A 19149-nucleotide genomic window follows, 5' to 3' on the forward strand; every position below is an offset into this window, starting at 1 on the left:
AATTAAAAAATAAAAATAAATAAAAATAAATCAATAAAATAAATAAATAAATAAATGAAATGAAAATAAAAAAGGGAGTAAGAGCACTTTCATTCTCAGTGTGCATCATTATACCTATGCATTTAAAACCTAGGCCTTAAGAGCCAAAGTAAGTAGAAATTTACCTAGACACTGAGGTCCAAAGAATCCTGGTGGACAACCACCTATAACCAGAAGAAAAATTTATGATATATTAAAAGCAAACACACACACACACACACAACACTATTTTTTAAAAATGAAACAGTTCTAAAGTATTCAAGAATGCCAATACCAATATCAATACTATTCTCTTCAGTAAATATTACATTCCATAGGTCCCACCTTCTGTTTACAGACCATGGATACCATAGTTGAGAGCTCCTTTGCCAGATCTGCATATATTCAAATGAAGCCAAGATTATGCCTCCAAAAGAGTAACAAGAAATGTAAGGTCTTAATCAGTGTTTGTTGACTGACACAGTCAACTCTATATTGCTCTATATTGCTCAGGGGCTGGTAATAGAGTTGATGGATTATCTAGATTTTTCTGTTTCTCAGCTTGTTGATCATTTCATTGCCCCTTAGCCCTTTCACCAGGAGGTCGGAAAAGGAAAAACAATGTTGGAGCATGCTAGGGGTAGGTATCTATTAGTGAGGGGCAGACAAAATCTCCTGAAAGCGCATCTAGGGGGAAGAGGAAGGAGGAGAGGAATAAGCATTTATTAAGTACCTACTATGTGCCAGATAGGAGCTGTGCTAAGTGCTTTTCTTAACAACCCTAAGGTAGGTGTTATCATTATCCCCCTTTTACAATTGAGGAAATTGAGATAGACAAAGGTTAAGTGACTTCCCATGGATCACAGAGCTAGCAAATATCAGAGTCCAGATTAGAAGTCAGGTCTACCAGACTCCAAGCACAGCGCTCCATCTATCCTAGCTGCCTAAGGAACTCCCCTTAAGGAACCTCCCTCTGCAGTTTTGGAATTCTGCTGAAGGATGTGCCAGAGAGAAGGAGGAGCGGGAAGCAGGGAAATGTGTTAGATGAAGCAAAAAGAATATAAGATCATAGATCTAGAATTTTGTTCAGTTGTGTCTGGCTCTTTGTGACCCCATTTGGGGTTTTCTTGGCAAAGTTACTGGAGTGGTTTGCCATTTCCTTCTCCAGCTCATTTTACAGATGAGGAAACTGAGGCAAGCAGGGTTAAGTGACTTGCCCAGGGTCACACAGCTAGTAAGTGTCTGAAGCCAGAATTGAACTCAGGAAGATGTCTTCCTGACTTTAGGCATAGCACTCTATCCACTGTGTCATCCAGCTGCCAGATCTAGAGTTAAAATGAATGAAATCAGCAAATGAAAAGTATTTATTAAGCTCTTTTCCCACATGCCAGGCACTGTGTTAAGCACTGGGGATATAAATACAAAAGGAGAGCCCATCCTTGTCCTCAAGGAGCATATATTCTAAAAAGTATAGAACACTTATATAGGGGAATGGAGGCCAAGAAAGGGTGTTTTTGCCTTTAGAGTCACAGGGCAGTGAGTTGATCTATAGAGCCTCTGATTGGCATGTCCTTCCCCAAAGCAATGGGAGTATTAAGTTAATTTCTGTGCCCAGAGCATAAAATGGAAGGAGGGGCACAGTTTTTTGTCCATGGTCATATGCCATTAAGGTGACCATAAAGCACAGCCCAGTGCCTGGGGCAGTGTAGATATAATGGGTTCTGAACAGTTAGGACAGTGTGGTCCCAAAGTCAGGAACTGAAGGTCTGATTGGCAAAGTGTGGCAGGAGGGCTGCATAGCTGGAAGATCACGGAGAAACACATCCTGGGGAGCTGGGACTAGCTGGACATGCCAAATTCGCACCAATCAGGACAGCGTGAAGGAGACCAAAAGAGGTTGGTCATTCGTTCAACCCCTTCATTTTACAGATGAGGGAATTGAGGTCTAGAGACATTAAGCAATTTGCTTGAGGTCACACAGGTACCACACAACCAGACCTATCTACATATGGAGGTCAACATGCTTATAGAACCAAACGGCTTATATATATACGTTTAGATGCATGCTTACCTAGGACGAGTCATGGGGGAATGATAAGTGACCCAAGGCCACATTTGCAATAACTAATGGAGCGTAATGCCATGAAATATCTCCATATTGGGCAGAACCTCCATGGGGGATTTAGGAAAGGACATAAAACAGAATGGCGTCAGAAAGGAGAGGCCTAGATGGGTTTCCATCTGCATGGATAGAGGGAGTGCCCACATCAATGAGATTGTGGATTCCTTGAAGTATTGAAGTCAACAGAGCATAATTCTTGTGTTGCATCTACTCAGAGATTAGTCAGGAGTATACAGATGCTGTAACTAATTTTATTATCCACTTATCAGCTGCATGAGATGTCTGATGTTTGTGCCAATGCTGTGGTTTCAGAGTTTAAGAAGGGAGAAGCAAATTATATTCAGGGCTCCCTCCTCTTCACGAGACTGAGTTAGGGCTCATTAATACTTGCAGAGTACATTTGTGTTTGCAGAAACAAGAGGGGCTAAGAGGCAGAAAACTAGCCTCTCTTGCACACTGTTTGCCCCCAGGGGATGCTTGGAGGGTACACCTGTTGTTCAGGTAAAGTGGCAAATGCTACAGATGGGAGTGGGGGAATAACGAACAGCACTAGGCTTATGACTAAGGAAAAAATGCATAGCCCAGCCATTGTGAAGAAACTGACAGTTTGGTAGATGAGCAGTGTTCACTTCACTTAAAGTTATATCATAACAAAATACAAGCTTTTTACCAATGGATCTTTAGGTCCCCCTAGATAGAGAATATCCAGCAGTATGTATATCTGGGTCAAACAGTACAAATGGACAACAAGACAGCTCCAGAATTAAAAAGGAGGAGGAGAGTGAACTAGATTGCCTTTGGAAAATTGCGATGCTCCCTTAGTGACCCTAAGCCTTCCATAAAAGCAAAGGCCCACTTCTAACACATCCAATTACATTCACCAAGACCTGGTGAACTTGCCTTGGGAGTGGGTGGAAGGAGGAAAAATAACTCCAATTTGTTTCCATAGAGTTGCCAGAGTGCCACTCCTAAAAGTCTGAGTCTGACCATGTCACTTCACTGTTCAAAAAGTTATAGAAAAAACATTCATTTTTTCACATGGTCACATTTTTTCCCACATAAATATTCTCCCAAAGTACCAAAGAATTAATCAGCAACACAACAAATTTTTAAAAGGTGAAACTAGAAAGCCAAACGCTTAAGTGTGTCAATATAGCCTTGGGGATGCTGAGGTATTCTTGAACCTCTGTCATCTCTTGGGCCCCGATTCCAAGCTCAAATCTTTTTTTTCTTTTTTGGTGAGGCAATCGGGGTTGAGTGACTTGCCCAGAGTTACACAGCTAGTAAGTGTTATGTGTCTGAGGCTGGATTTGAACTCAGGTCCTCCTGACTCCATGGCCAGAGCTCTAACCACTGCGCCACCTAGCTTCCCTGCCAAGCCCAAATCTTATTTAAACTTCCTGAGTTAATAACATCTAGCCTCCTAACACTCTTAATCTATGTCAGAATTAAGATGATCATATACTCTGAATTTGATAGGACATTTTTTTCTTTGCCTTCATGTTGATGTTTCCCCTAAAATGTCCCTTACTGAAATATTCTTCCCTTTACAAAACTCACTCCTTTCTACCTTTTCTCCTTGGGAAAAAAAAATCACAGAAAATTAAGACTTAGAAGGGAACTGAGAGGGAATCTGGTCCAACTCATAGCTGAACGGGAACATTCCCTACAGCAACTTCTACTTGAACACTTCTGATGACAGCCAATCATTCCCTCCTAAAGCAGCAAATTCTATTTTTAGACAGTTCAATTGTTGAGATGCATTTCCTTATATGAAATCAGAATCTCCCTCTCTATACTTCTACACAATATTTCAATTCTACCTTTTAGAGCTAAGACAAGGGTTCTTTTTTTTTTTGAAGCTTACATCTCGATACTTTTATTTAATTACAAAAACAAAAAATAAATAAAATGTTTTATCCATCTGTCCAATAGTGCAGTGAACACATATATGAATTATAATGAGATAATGTCCTTCTCAGGACCATTTTTATTGGAATTCCATTGACACTAATGATGACTCCACCAACAATCACATAATACAAAAGTCAACCTTCTACAGATCATTCTTCTAATCTCAAAGCTTTCTCCTTTGGTCCCATGTTCTTATCTTTTATTCATTTCTGTGGCTTTTTCTGAACCCATTCAAAATGGTTCTTATTTATCTCCAATTGTCATCTCCTTTTCTTTTTTTAAGTTTCTTTTTTTAAATTTTATTAGTTTATTTTATCAATAATCACTTCCATGTGCTTTTGAGTTTAAAATTTTTCTCCCCCTTCCTCCCCACCACCCTTCCCAAGATGGCACACAATCTGATATAGGCTATACATTTACATTCCTATTAAACATATTTTCACATTAGTGAAGTTGTAAACAAAAATTAAAACCAATAGAAAGAACCATCAGAAAGAGGAAACAAAACTCAACAGAAGAGGAAAAAAATGATAGTAATTCAACTTCCATAGTTTTTTCTTTGGATGTGGACAGCATTTTCCATCTCAAGGCCTCTGGAGATGTCTTAGATCCTTGTAATGCTAAGAAGGGTTAAGTTTATCAATATTAGCCATCGCACAACGTGGCTGTTATTGTGTATAAAGTTCTCTTGGTTCTGCTTACTTCACTCAGCATCAGACCATACAAGTCTTTCCAGGTTTTTCTGAAGTCAGCCTGTTCATCATTTCTTATAACACAATAGTATTCCATTACCTTCATATACCACCACAGCTTGCTCAGCCATTCCCCAATTGATGGGCATCCTCTCAATTTCCAATTCTTTGCCACCACAAAAAGAGCTGCTATGAATATTTTTGTACACGTGGGTCCCTTTACCATCTGTATGATCTCTTTGGGATATAGCCCTAGAAGTGCTATTGATGGGTCAAAGGGTATGCACATTTTTATAGCCCTTTGGGCATAGTTCCAAATTGTTCTCCAAAATGGTTGGATCATTTCACAATTCCACCAACAATGCATTAGTGTTCCAATTTTCCCACATCTTCTCCAACATTTATCATTTTCCTGTTTTGTCAAGTTGGTAAATCTGATAGCTGTGATATGGCACCTCAGAGTTGTTTTGATTTTCATTTCTCTAATCAATAATGATTTAAAGCATTTTTTCATATGACTGTAGATGGCTTTCAATTGGGGAATGGCTTGTATTCTTATAAATTTGTCTTAATTCTCTATATATTTTAGAAATGATGCCCTTATCAGAGAGACTGGTTGTAAAAATTCTTTCCCAATTTTCTACCTTCCTTCTAATCTTAGTTGCATTGGCTTTGTTTGTGCAAAAACTTTTCAATTTAATGTAATCAAAATAATCCATTTTGCTTTTCGTAATGTTCTCTATCTCTTGTTTGGTCATGAATTCTTCTCTTCTCCATAGATCTGATAGGTAAACTATTCCTTGTTCTCCCAGTTTGCTTACAGTATCAGCCTTTATATCTAAGTCATGAATCCATTTTGACTTTATTTTGGTATATGGTGTGAGATTTGGGTCTATACCTAGTTTCTGCCATACTCTTTTCCAGTTTTCCCAGCAGTTTTTTCAAAGAGTGGGTTCTTATCCCAGAAGCTGGGGTCTTTGGGTTCATCAAATAATAGATTACTGTAGTCACTGACTTCTGTGTAAGACAGGGGTTCTTAACCTAGAGTCTGAGGACTTTAACAAGAGAGAGAGAGGTAAATAGATAACTATTTCAATATGATTAACTTCCTTTGTAATCTTACAGCTTTTATGCGTTTAAAAACATTATTCTGAGAAGGGGTCCTCAGGTTTCAACAGACTGCCAAAAGATCACAATCTTTTGACTCAAAAAAAAAAATCAGAATCCCTAGTAAAGAGAACAAATCTAATATCTCTTCTACTTAGCTAACTTTCAAATGCTTGAAGAGAGCCATCATGTGTCTCTTAAATCTTCTCTTCTCTGTCTTAACACTCTCAGTTCCACCAGTCAGTGACAGTATGGTAGATGAGCAGTGTTCACTTCACTTGAAGTTATACCATAACAAAATACAAGCTTTATACCATAACAAAATACAATCAATCTTTACATGGCATGATCTCCAAACCCCTCCCTAGTCCTCTTTGTCAAATTCCTCTAGACATGCTCAGGTTTGTTTAACCCATGGGAACCCTACGTTAATTGCCATAAGTTAAGACCCATAGAGAGATTATAATCAACCAAAAGAAGTTCAGATTTATGATGCATATTTTTGCCTTCCAATTTCTCATTCTGTCATACAGGTGACTGGGTTTTTGAAGACTAACGTTGAAGCATGAACCTTGTTGGGTCCTATGAAGCTGCAGAAGCATTGGAAACTACACTTATAAGAGACTGAAAGTCTGTTGCCAAGGAACAGCCTAGATCTTTTCAGGGTTAATTATCACCAAAATGGCCTAAGGAATTCCTGAAGACCATCCCACTAAGTTGTAAAGGGTCTGCAGTCTATGGCCAGTGAAAGGAATATCTTCCAACATCAACGAAACTGCAGATTACTGAAATATTGAAATAAATATTTTAGCATTCATATTTCTCAACAAATGTCATTACTCAATGTTCTTTTTGAAATGAAAGCTCTTTTCTTAAGTTCTTGTTTTATCAGCTCTATCACAAGCTTCTACACTCTTCCCCACCCCCTCTAGTTCACTTCTAATTAAATTCCCCTTCCTGTTGTTATTGCAGGCAACTGGAGGAATGAAGGAGGGGGCAGGGAGTATAGGGAGAGGGCAAAAGGACAAGTGAATAGATAACAAATATGAGGCCTAAACCATTTCCTTGTTTAAAAAATAGAGAAACTATAATTAAGCATGTATAGTGCTCTGCTCACAGTAGGTACTTAATAAATGTTTGTTGAATAAATTACATATCACACTTAATACTTTCAGGAAAGGTAAGACAAAAGGGAGAATTACTTGCCTTTTATTTCTCCAACAGCAGTAGAAGCTTCTGGTCTTGGAGTAGAAACAGGATAAAAAGGAATGCCTTTAAAAAATGATTTATTAAAAATACAAGGAAAGATGAAATTAGAGATTATAGAAAAAACTTGTTAATTTAGACAAACTGGGGGCACGCTCTCTCTAAATGAGTGAAAACTCTGAATAGTATAACATTTTAAAGGAAATACAATATTCTTCATCTGCATCCAGTAACTACACTCAGACTAGCCACATATTACCTAATGGAAGTCCTGAACTGATGATAAGAAGAAAGAATGTCAGTGGTGTTTCCCTCTACAATCATGTTAAATTTTGCCCTCTGTGAATGAACACTGGCAGCAGACTTTAAAATAATTTCCTTAAGTAGGTAAACATTGTCCTTGGACTTCTTTTTTTTAACTGTATGTAACTTTAACCCAGTCTTTATCAAATTATCACAAATTCTAAAGAAATAAAATCTGAGGTGATAAAGTGTTAGTGTCTTGCTTTCAGACACCAATTTATTCATGTACCTTCTCCCCATGACACTAGATGCTCACACTCCACCCACCCTCCCCACTCTCCACCACACAACTCATTTTAGTATTTGGAACAGATTTCAAATTCATACTCACAATATCACAGCAGTAAATCCAGGGGAATTTTTTTTAAATTAAACTCATTTTTAAGAGGAGGAAACTGAAGGAAAGGGATATTAAATATATTTCCTGTCTTGAAAAAGTCAGCCAGAGATCTCTGAATACAAAGCAAAGCTGAGCTCCAGCATGCTATAAACTACTATTTTATCTCTTGGGGTAATTTCTCAAATCCTTGGCACTTTGTCATTAACTAATTCCCATGCATTTAGTATAGATTTTTTTTCCTTTCTTTCCTTTCAAAAGTAGACAAAGACATGCTTGTTTTGTACAGATTCAAGTAAGTCTGCCACTCATAAAATGTAATGCATCCATCTAAATAAGACTAAATGATTAAAAGGAACACGGTGCACCAAGGACAATGCTGCAGTACTGGGATCTTGGACTCAGCACCATCACCTCTGACTTTCTTTAGTTGTGGGCACTTTCCATGAAGAGTGTGTGGGGCTCTCAGCAAACTTTTGACTTATATTTGATGTTTGATTTATTCCTTGGGAGGTCGAGGAATGGAATAGGAATTCTTATATGTTTTTTCTTGCAACAATATTCCCTTCCCTTTGCCCTCATACTCCCATAGTGGGTAATGGTAACCCTTTCCCAAAGGATTGTTTCATGCAATCAGATCTAAATGAAACAGCCTTACTCATGACCTGGAGGGCATTTGGAGGCACAGCCCCACTTGGAGACAATAGTGAATCAGTGGGAAATCCTCTCTCACAAGTACTTATACTTTTTATATGGCACATAACTACTTCCAGGATCCCTTATAAACTGCAGCATATGGCCCTGTCCCATTTACATTAAATACTGAACATTGAACATACTGGTCATTGGGGTAATAATGTAGGACAGAAACCTATTTTTGAGTGTTAATTATAGCATGTTTGCATATGATTATCTAGGCTATAGCAAAAATCATCAAAATTGTTTAATAGCCACTCATTACTCTTGGATCTTACCCTTTTTTAACCAAAACGTGCAGCTTTAAAATAACAAAAATATGGATATATTTCTTAAACTAAATAATGAAGCTCATTAAGGACAATCTAATTAGTTCTGCAAAGTGGCACAAGCCTAAGGCCTAAGGTAAAAAATCAAGTGAATAAGATTTTTAATAAAAATTAAAGCCAAACCCTAGTGTGTGTTCCCAATGCTCTGGTAATACTGTAATACAACTTTTTGAAAAATCTATCCGTAACTGTTTTTCTTTTTTATTCTTTCTTACAAGAAAAGAATATCCTTCACTGGATAAGGGAAGTTGAGGAAAGAAGTAAAAAAAAAGGATATGAATAAAAGTTTAAAATTTTTCTAAAAATCAGTGTGCAATTTTCTTTCTTTTTTCTTTCTTATAAGGATCAGTGGAGGGGGAAGAAGAATGTAGAAAGTTAACAAGCCATTTATAAAATGTTTACTATGGACCAGACACTCTGCTTAGCACTGGGGATACAAAAAAAAAAAAGGGCAAAACAATACGAAAAAATTTTAATTATTTAAAAATCCACCTGTGATGCCTCTTTATGGTCATCTGGCTATGCAAATATATTCATTTTAAAGAAATTTCCCCTGGGAAACTTAGGTTCTTTATCTATCTTCCTATATATACATAATAAAATCTCAATGTATTCTCCCTAACCTCACAAGTAGAATTATGTCCAGTGCATATGATTAATATTCAGTTACATTAGTATATAATGTAAACTATGAATTTTTTTTCACTAGGTAAAAGAGGCCATTCTCTGCCTCATTTCTTACCTAGCCTTAATCACTGAATGGGCATTGCTTCAGACAGACTGAGACCTGTTAAAGACCTTAGCTTAAAAAAGTCAAGGTCTCCTACTTCATCTTAGGCCATCTCCAATCATTCTGATCTGTATCCAACCGCTGGACCCAGATGGTTCTGGAGGAGAAAGTGAGGCTGGTGACACTTAAATCCAGTTCATTTGCAAGTCATGGCATCACCTCCCTGAGGTCATGGTCCTCTTCAAGAATGACGGACAAACAAGCCATGAATATCAAATGTTAATGTCCTAAAGTGTCTGAAATACTCTTTCAGAGATGTACAACTTCTCTGACCCCTTCCCTGAGTCATCAAATTCTGTAGAACTGCAAAATCTGAGTCACTGAAGCTCAGGGCAGGAAGGAACCTTAGTGTCACCTGATTCAACCTCGACCTTAGCAAGAATTCTTCTTATTACATACTCAACAATTAGTCATCCTGAAGTGAGGGTGAGCCTACCACCTCCTGAGTCAGTCTTTCTTTTTTGTTTGTTTGTTTTAGAGTTGTAGTTGTTAGGGAGTTTTTCCTTATGTAAAGCCTGACTCTACCTCTTTGCAACTTTTACCTAAAAGGATAACTTCTCCCAGCAACAATCCAAACTTACGCTGGCAGAAAGGGAAGTTGTAGAATCCTTCCGCACAGTGCTCACAGTTTTCCCCCTGGAAATTCGACTTGCAAAAGCAGCGACCGGTACCCTGTTCACAGCCATCTGTATACTCCGGGTTACAGCTGCAGGCTGGACAGAGACCAAAGTTAAAAACAACAACAATAATTAATTTGTTGCCCTTTGACAAAGCAAGTACACTAAGTACTAATATTTCTTAGGCAATATTTAATACAGTGTTATTGTCTTATCATTATTATTGCTGCAGTTATTAATATCATAATTATTTTAATTGTTCAGAGACAGCATGAGGTAATAGAGAGCTGACCTGAGGGTCTGGAAGACCTAGGTTCCAGCTCTCCTTCTAGCACATTCTAGCTGTGTGACCCTAGTTGTTTAACTTCTCCATACCCCCAAAGAACAACTTTCCAAAGCTAGGTTGCATGGCAGATTTGCATTGGTTAAGGGAATTTGTTCACTTAGAGTTCCCTACATCTGGGAAATTGAAGGTCCAGTCCAAAACTTATCTTTCTTACTTTACAAAGGAAAACAATCTAGCTTTTTCCATTTCAGACATGATTCACATTTACTAAATTTTACAAGGATATTGTTTAACTGTCAATGACCAAAAGTTTTTGTTGTTGTTGAGTTATTTCAGTGGTGTTTGACTCTTCATGACCCCACTGGGGTTTTCTTGGCAAGGATACTAGAGTGGTTTACCATTTCCTTCTCCAGCTCGTTTGACATATGAGGAAACTGAGGCAAACAGGGTTAAGTGACTTGCTCATGGTCACACAGCTAGTAAGTGTCTGAGGCAAGATTTGAGCTCAGATCCTCCTGACTCCAGGGTGGGTGCTCTATTCACTGTGCCACCTAGTTAGACTTCACCAAAAAAAAAAAAACAAAACCATGCATGTACAGATACATATGTATGTGTGATTATCATTGGTGAGCTTACTACTAACAACTCCAAAGATTGTTCTATTATTTCCCAAGATGGTTAAATAAAAGGAGTGATTATCTAATTAAAGTAAATAAGTATTTATGAAACATTTACCGTGTGCCAGTAACTGGGCATTCATAGTAAAAATTAAACAGTTCCAGACTTTAAGGCTCTTCCTTTCTATTGAAGTGAAATAACATGGAGTCCTTTCTAGGTCCTCTTCCTTACCATAGCTACCTTCTCACGCTAGAAGATCCCCTGGCCTTGTGGCTCCCTCTACCCTATTGATGAGTTTGATTCAAAACTTTCATTTTGAGAACAGCTAAGACCATCCATCTCTTATTCCTTTCTTGGGCTGACTCTCCAAGCTTCACCACCATGCTCCTGAGTAGGTACTTTCTTTTTGCCACCCCCCCACCTGTTCTATAGGTCTCTTTTATGTTCAATCTTCCCACATTAAAATGTAAGTTCCACAAATGCAAACACTGTCTTTCCTTTAGCATGTATTAGAATGTAAGCTTCATGAAGGCAAGGATTGTCTTTCCTTTAGCACAGGCTGGCACATAGAGAGTGCTTAATAAATGCTTGTTGACTTGACATAGAATGTTAAATACAAAAAAGGTCAGAGCAATATGGTAGATTAGGAAAGGCATCCCAAAGTAGTTAGAACTTAAGCTGAGCTTTGAAGGAAATTAGGAATTCTAAGAGTAAGAGGTAAGAGTGCATTCTAGTTATGTAGAATGGCATGTACTAGGACCAGTAAAGAAGGCCAGTGTGGCTGAAATATAACACTTGTGATGGAAAGTAACAAAGAATAAGCCTGGAAAAATACATCAGACCCAGATTGTGATCAGATTTAACAATCAAATAGATAAATCTGTATTTTATCCTACAGCAGGGAGAATCATTTGAGTTTCTTAAGCTGAAGAGTGACATGGTCAGATCTCTGCTTTAGGAATATCCATTAGGGGAGAAACAGGAGATGGGGAGACCAATTTAAAAACAAGTGCAATAGTCCAGACCAGAAATAAGGAGGGCCTGAATGATGGTGGCGGCCATGTAAGTGGAAAAAAAGGGGGGTGGACGTGAGATACACTTTGGAGGTAGAGTTGAAAAGATTTGGCAACTAATTGGATGTTAGAAGTGAATCAGAGAAACAGAGAGGACTTGGAGGTTGCCAAAAAAAAATGAAACTTGACTGGATGGTTTTTCTAATGTCAGCTACTACAGTTATAAAACAAAACCAAGCAGATAAGACTTACGCATACAGCCATGGGGTGCTTCTACTGGAACATCGTAAGGACGGTAATAACCTTGAATGCACCTTTCACAGTTTACACCAGCTGTGTTGTGCTAGAAAGAAATAAAAGAAAGGTAAGGCAGGAGAACACCAAGAGGCCTGCTTTTCTTAGGATCCAAACAGAAAAACCAAGATATATTTCTATCACATTCTCCTGCAAAGTTCAGTGTAATTGTATTTTTTAGTAAATACCCTTGACTTTGAACCTCCTTGGGCATCAGTTCACTCATCCATAAAATGAGGATGTTGGACTAGATGACCCCGAAGGTCCCTTCCACCACAGAATAAGCCTAATACAATTGAGAAGAAAATGGTACCACTGAAAGAGTTTTTCAAACCATAGATAACAGTTGTGGGCAAGGGCGTGCTAGTAAATATTTAACAACCATCTATCTCTCTTGGGGGGAAAATGCACATATGACACATTTTACTTCCTTTCTTAAGTCTAGGTAATCAACAAATTTTAATAAACCAGGCTCTGATTCATAGTGCTTGGTGATTTCTGAGGTGTAAATGAACATTTTCACCATGAATATTTAATAAGCAGCTCTTGCTAGCTGGTATGAGCTGGCTTCATACAACCCTGGCTGGGAGTTAGAACAATAAATCAATCTAGGAATCACTAAGTTTCACCATAGCCCTCCCATATTATTCACAGTAGTTTCATTCTGAAGAACTGACAAATAACATATTACAGGGGTAGCTAGGTAGTCCAGTGGACAGAGCTCCAGGACAGCAGTCAGGAAGACTTCAGCTCAAATCCAGCCTCAGACACTTACTAATTTTGTGACCGTGAGCAAGTCACTTAACCTGTTTGCCTGAGTTTCCTGAGCTAAAGAAAGAAATTGCAAACCACTCTAGTATCTTTGCCAGGAAAACCTCAAATGGGGTCATGAAGAGTTGGACATGATTGAAATGACGGAACAAGAACAACAAAATGTCACATCATGATTTAGTTTGAGAGGAAAATATTTAAGATGTATATTTATATTTTTTCCAGTGCCTAGAGAAGCAGGATGTGCCCACCCCTCCTGTACCACTGGTTCTTATGTTATTGTTCTTTCTTCATGAAAATATTTTCAAAAGTTTCCATTACATAAATGGAAAAAGTCTGCATATGTGTCATCAGTAGAACTCATGTTAAAATACATTAGGTCTGCTAATTATGCTTCTTTGCTAATGCTTGTAATTGCTATAAAATCAAATTACAAGCAACAGTTTCCCGGAATGAGACACCATGAATTCAGTTCCATTCTGCTTCTTTCTATTTCAGAAATAATCAGGGAAGCACATTCATTGTCTAATGAAAGAAATAGCAGGAGGAAGTTAGGACACATGTAATAACCCTTAGTGAACACAAGGGCCTACACAAAATGACCAAAGGGAGAACAAAGACCCTTTCTTTATTTTCTCCCCTACAACGGAGAATTTTATTAACTTCAAATTCCTATTTATCACCACTTCTTGTCCTGTGGGCTACAACCTGAATTATTTTTAATTCACTTTAACAATGAAGCCCAAAGCACTAGATAATACATAACCTCACTGCACATTTCTCTTCTTTTCCCATTGAAGGATATAAATGTTTCAAGCAAATACAAAACTGCTGCTCTCCAGGCCTCCTCACCCACCAAATATCAACAAATAACAGAGAGAGAGAGAGACAGAGACAGAGAGACCGAGAGACAAAGAGAGAGACACAGAGAGAGACAGAGAGACAGAGACAAACACAGAGAAAGAGAGAGAGAGAGACAGAGACAGAGACAGAGAGAGACAGAAAGAGACAGAGAGAAAGAGAGGGAGAGAAAGAAGGAGAGGAAGAGAGGGAGAGAGAGAAAGAGAGACAAAGACAGAGAGACAGAGGCAGAGAGAAATAGAGACCGAGACAGAAAAAGAGACAGAGAGAGACAGAGACAGAAAGAGGAGATAAAAGGAGGAAGAGGGAGAGAGAGAGAGAGAGAGAGAGAGAGAGAGAGAGAGAGAGAGAGAGAGAGAGAGAGAGAGAGAGGCTCCTTTTAATGGGCAGTCCCATTTCCCCTCTCTTGCACAAGACTATTTAATGAGGCAATTGGGATGAAATATGGAGGAGTAGAATCAATTATTTCTACCATGCACCTGACAAGTGACTACCTAGACTCTGCTTGAAGACCTGCCTAAGGCAGCTGATGCCCCTTTTACCTATGCTTATTCCCCTTCTCCCTTTTTTTAGTTCTAAAGAGTAGGAAATTTTTCCTTATATCAAGGTTGAGTCTGCTTCTTCAAAACTTCCACTTGAAGTAAGGTGGTGCAGCAGATGGTGGTCCAGAGTGCTGGACCTGCAGTCAGAAAGATCTAAGTTCAGATCCATCAGACTTTTACTCAGCCATGTGATCCTGGGAAAATCATGTAACCTCTGCCTCATTTTCTCATGTGTAAAATGGAGATAATAATAGCATTTACCTCCCAGGGCTGTTGTGGGAATAAAATGAGATAACATGTGGAAAGCACTTTGTGCTTTAAAGTACTATGCAATGCTAGTTATTATTACTATCTTGATTTCCCCCATTGGCGCCAGGCAGAAATAATCCAGTGCAATGGGGATAAAGAAAAGAGGAAAAGTGTACCACAGAAAGGGGTTTTTAAGGCATTGGTAACAACAATGGCTTACAACAATTAATCAATAGAACCCCCAGAGTATTAAGAAGCAAACAAATTGCTTTTGAAGATGAATAGAAAATACCACAATTTACCTTTAGCTAATATCAGTGATTATTCTCTAGGGACTGTAGCAAAGCCTGGTGGTAACTATTGTTACCATGGCAGCATTTGGCATACAAGTGGCATCATTTCAGCCATAAAAAATGCAGATCAGTAGGCAAGAATGCAGAAGCACAAGTACACTAATCTGAATTTGTGGCATGAGTCCTCCTTTTTTCTGTCAATAGAACAACTCCACCCATATATATGTGTGTGTGTGTGTGTGTGTGTATATGTATATGTGTATATATATATATATATATATATACACATATACATATACACACACATATACATGTACACTTATACATATATACACTTATATATATACTTATATATACACATATATATACTTACATATATGCACTTATATATATGTATATGTACATATACTTACATATATATGTATATGTATACACATATATATATGTATATGTACATATACTTACATATATATGTATATGTATACACACACACACGCACACACCATTGGCCTTCATATTTTAAAAAATATTGGGACTGACACCATCACTATACTTGGAGGTCATTGTATGGACTGTCTGCTGGTTAAGTTCTCTCCACCAGGCCTATTGGAAGCTGTCTCTCCCCAACATCCGGCTAGCCAACAGGCTACATGGGGATTTTGTTCAAAATGACTCACCCCTATCTGGCCACAGAAGCTCACCTCAACTGGCCCGGAGAGCGTTCACCCCCAATTAATAACATCTATGTCACACTATCCAAAATCCTTCAGTCCTTCATCTCAGTGCTTCTTATGCCCACCTTGTTCAAGATCACCTCATTCTGTCTGTCTTTATATGTTGCTGCCCCTCTGGGAGGTTACAATCCAGTTGAGCAGATTAAATACGTGAAAAATAGCTAAGAGCAACAGGTGCTATGGAAGTACCACACAATGGGTAAAGCCAGTAAGTGTTTTACTAGCACGGGAAGAAAGGATCAGTGGAGGAGGTCGGTAGGTTCTATATCTGGAGGAAGAGGAAACCAAATTGAACCTTTCATGCTGCAGAGGGAAGAGCGCTGGCTCTCACTCCAGACAGGGGAGACATAGGGTGGTCCACAAAATGCTGGACGTCAAGTCAGAAAGACCTGGACTTAAATTCTATCTCAGACACTTACTGTGACTCTGGGCAAATCCCTTAACCTCTACAGTTTCATCTGTAGAATGAGAGGGTTGGATGAAATGGCCTCTAGGATTCTTTCCAGCTTTAAATCTATAAAGCCTAGGGGGCATTGTGGACAGAGTACCAGGTCTAGAGTCAGAAAGACCTGAGTTCAAATCCAGCCTCAGACACTTACTAGTTGTGTGACCCTGGGCAAGTCATTTAATTCTCTTTGCCTCCATTTCCTCATCTATAAAATGAGCTGGAAAAGGAAATGGCAGACCACTTCAGTATCTTTGCCAAGAAAAACCCAAAAGAGGTCATGAAGTTTCGGACACGACTGAAAAACAACTAAACAGAAGCATCAAAATGATCCTGTTTGCTCACATTATGAGCCAGTAAGGGGTGAGGAAGACAGAGAAATGTGAGATTTGCCATGACGTACATTTGAGTTCACAAAGCACACGCCATCAAGGCTTGTTAATTCCTCTTAGGCAGTATGCCTAGAATTCATATAGCTACTAATCAATGACTTGTAATGCTTTGAGTTATCTGGGGCACCTGGCTCTTCTTCCCCCAGGCATGACTATGGAAGTGTCAGAGCATTAATCAAGTCAATCAGACCCATCTCTAAGGTACAAGGAATTGTAACTGGGCCACCACCTTAAAACCCCATAACTGCTGTTGTGACTGATCCCTGGGAAGTGATTCAGGAGTGCAGATAGTGGGGTGGAAAGAGGTGACTTGGTGAACTGGTACAAAAGAGACCAAAATTTTCCCTGCTACCTATCATCTATCTCTTCTGCCCTTTGTGACAAAACTACTTAAGAAGGTCATCTACAATAGATGCCTCCATTTCCTCATCTCTTACTCTCTTTTTACCTCCTGCACTTCAGCTCCTACCGTCATCATTGCACCAAACCTGCTCTCTCTAAAGTTACTAATGATCTAACTGCTGAATCTAATAGTCTTTTCTCAGTCCTGATTCTCCTTTATCGCCCTCTCCTTCTTGATTCTCTCCTCTCTAGTCTTTCAGGACATCACTCTTCTGATTTTCTTCTGACCTATTTGACCGCTCCTTCTTTGTCTCCTTTGCTGAATCCCCATCCAGGTTATGCCCAGTAATTGTGGCTGCCCCAAAGGGCTCTCTCTGGATCCTCTTCTCTTCTCCCTCTAAACTACTTCACTTGGTGAGCTGGTCAGCTTCCATGGATTTAATTACCATCTCCATGCTTATGATTCTCAAATCTTCCTATCCAGTTCTACCCTCTCTGCTGACCTTCAGTATCCCAATTCCAACTGCCTTTCTGACATTCCAAATTAAATGTCTACTAGATGTCTTAAATTCAACATATCCAAAATTGAATTCATTGTCTTCCCCCCAAACCCTCCCTACCTCCTACCTTCTCTATTAATTAAAGAGGATAATGCCATTTTCCTATTTCCCCAGGCTTACAATTTAGGTGTCATCCTTTACTGCTGCCGATCTCTCATCTCCCATATCTAACTCGATGCCAAGGCCTGGCCAATGAACCTTTACAACATCTCTCAAATATGCCCCCTTCTCTCTTCTGATACTGCCACCACTCTGGTGTAGGCCCTTATCAGCTCATGCCTGGCCCATTGCAATAGATGATTGTACTACCTACTGCTGGTGAGTCTGCCTCAACTTTCTCCCCACTCCAACCCACCCTCCATTCAGCTGTCAAAATGATTTTCCTAAAGTAAACGCCCCAACACACACACCTTTGCAGTCTTCTTATACCTTATACCCACCCACATATTTTTTGATCCAGTGACACTGACCTCCTGACTGTTACACAAACAAGATCCTCCATCTCTCCTCTCCAGGAATCTTCACTGGCTGTCTCCTATACTTGTTATACTCTCCCTCTTCGTGCCTCCTGGTTGCTCAGGCTTCCTTCAAGTCTCAACTAAAATCCCACCTTCTACAGTCTTTCCCAATTCCTCTTAATTCCAGTGCCTTTTCCTCTGCTAATTATTTCCTCTTTATCCTGTATATAGTTTTTTAATATATTTTTTGTTTCTTGTCTCCTCCATTAGATTGTGAGCATCCTCAAGGGCAGGAACTGTGTTTTGCCTTTCTTCATATTCCCATTGTTTAGTACTATGCCTGGCACATAATAAGCACTTAATAAATGCTTATTGACTATTATCAAAGCAAAAGTTCATGGAGCTGTCCCTCCCTTTCCCATTAAGCTGCAAGGTACCCTTTTGTAATGTCTTTTTTTCCCCTTAGTAATGTCTTTTCTTTCTTTCATTTTAATCTGATTTCATCTACATAAAAAATTGTCAATGACCAGCCCTATGAATTTGTTGTGAATACAAATCTTTCTAGATTTAGTAATGCGTTGTGTGTTCCCTTGTGAAAAGTTCTACAGCCAATATAGTTTTGTCTGTATATAAATGGAATCCTAGGATAAATCCAAAACTGAGAAGACCCTAAGTCCAACCAACTCACTTTATAGATGACAAAACAACTCCAAAAATGTTAAGTGATTCCTCCAAAGACATCTAGGTAGTAAATAGCAGAGCAGGGATTGGAATCCAGGTTCTCTGATGCTGAATCCATTATTCTTTCTCAGCTTCTCTAAAATTACTGATTTGTTTTAGAAATTTAAGTCAACCTTTGACCCAGCAATACCACTATTAAGTCTGTATCTTAAAGAGATCAAAGAAAATGGAAAAGGACCTACTTGTACAAAAATATTTCTAGCAGCTCTTTTTGTGGTAGCAAAGAACTGGAAATTGAGAGGATACCTAACAATCAGGTAATGGCAGAACAAGTTGTGGTATCTGATTGTGATGGAACACTATTGTGCTCTAAGAAATGATGAGCAGGATGCTTTTAGAGAAACCTGGAAAGGCTTATATGAACTGATGCTAATGAAGTGAGCAGAACCAGGAGAATAGTACACAGTAAGAGCAATATT

At 38.8% G+C, this 19149-nt stretch overlaps 1 protein-coding gene across 2 annotated transcripts in view; it reads right to left on the reverse strand.

The window, feature by feature from the left end:
- The window catches only part of LAMA3 (laminin subunit alpha 3), a 319129-nt gene that overhangs the window by 201375 nt on the left and 98605 nt on the right, over positions 1-19149 (reverse strand). The window contains exons 9-12 of one of the 2 annotated variants that reach the window (XM_020968691.2): positions 12301-12391; positions 10096-10227; positions 7060-7125; positions 165-203 (exon numbers count right to left, since the gene is read on the reverse strand). In XM_020968691.2, coding sequence (XP_020824350.1) covers positions 165-203; positions 7060-7125; positions 10096-10227; positions 12301-12391 — 328 coding nt within the window. The remainder of the gene's footprint in view (positions 1-164; positions 204-7059; positions 7126-10095; positions 10228-12300; positions 12392-19149) is intronic. The other variant, XM_078153463.1, reaches the window with a different exon arrangement.

Source organism: Phascolarctos cinereus, unplaced genomic scaffold (assembly GCF_003287225.1).
Source record: "Phascolarctos cinereus isolate Bilbo 61053 unplaced genomic scaffold, phaCin_HiC Scaffold_4;HRSCAF=312, whole genome shotgun sequence".
NCBI classification, from domain to species: Eukaryota; Metazoa; Chordata; class Mammalia; order Diprotodontia; family Phascolarctidae; genus Phascolarctos; species Phascolarctos cinereus.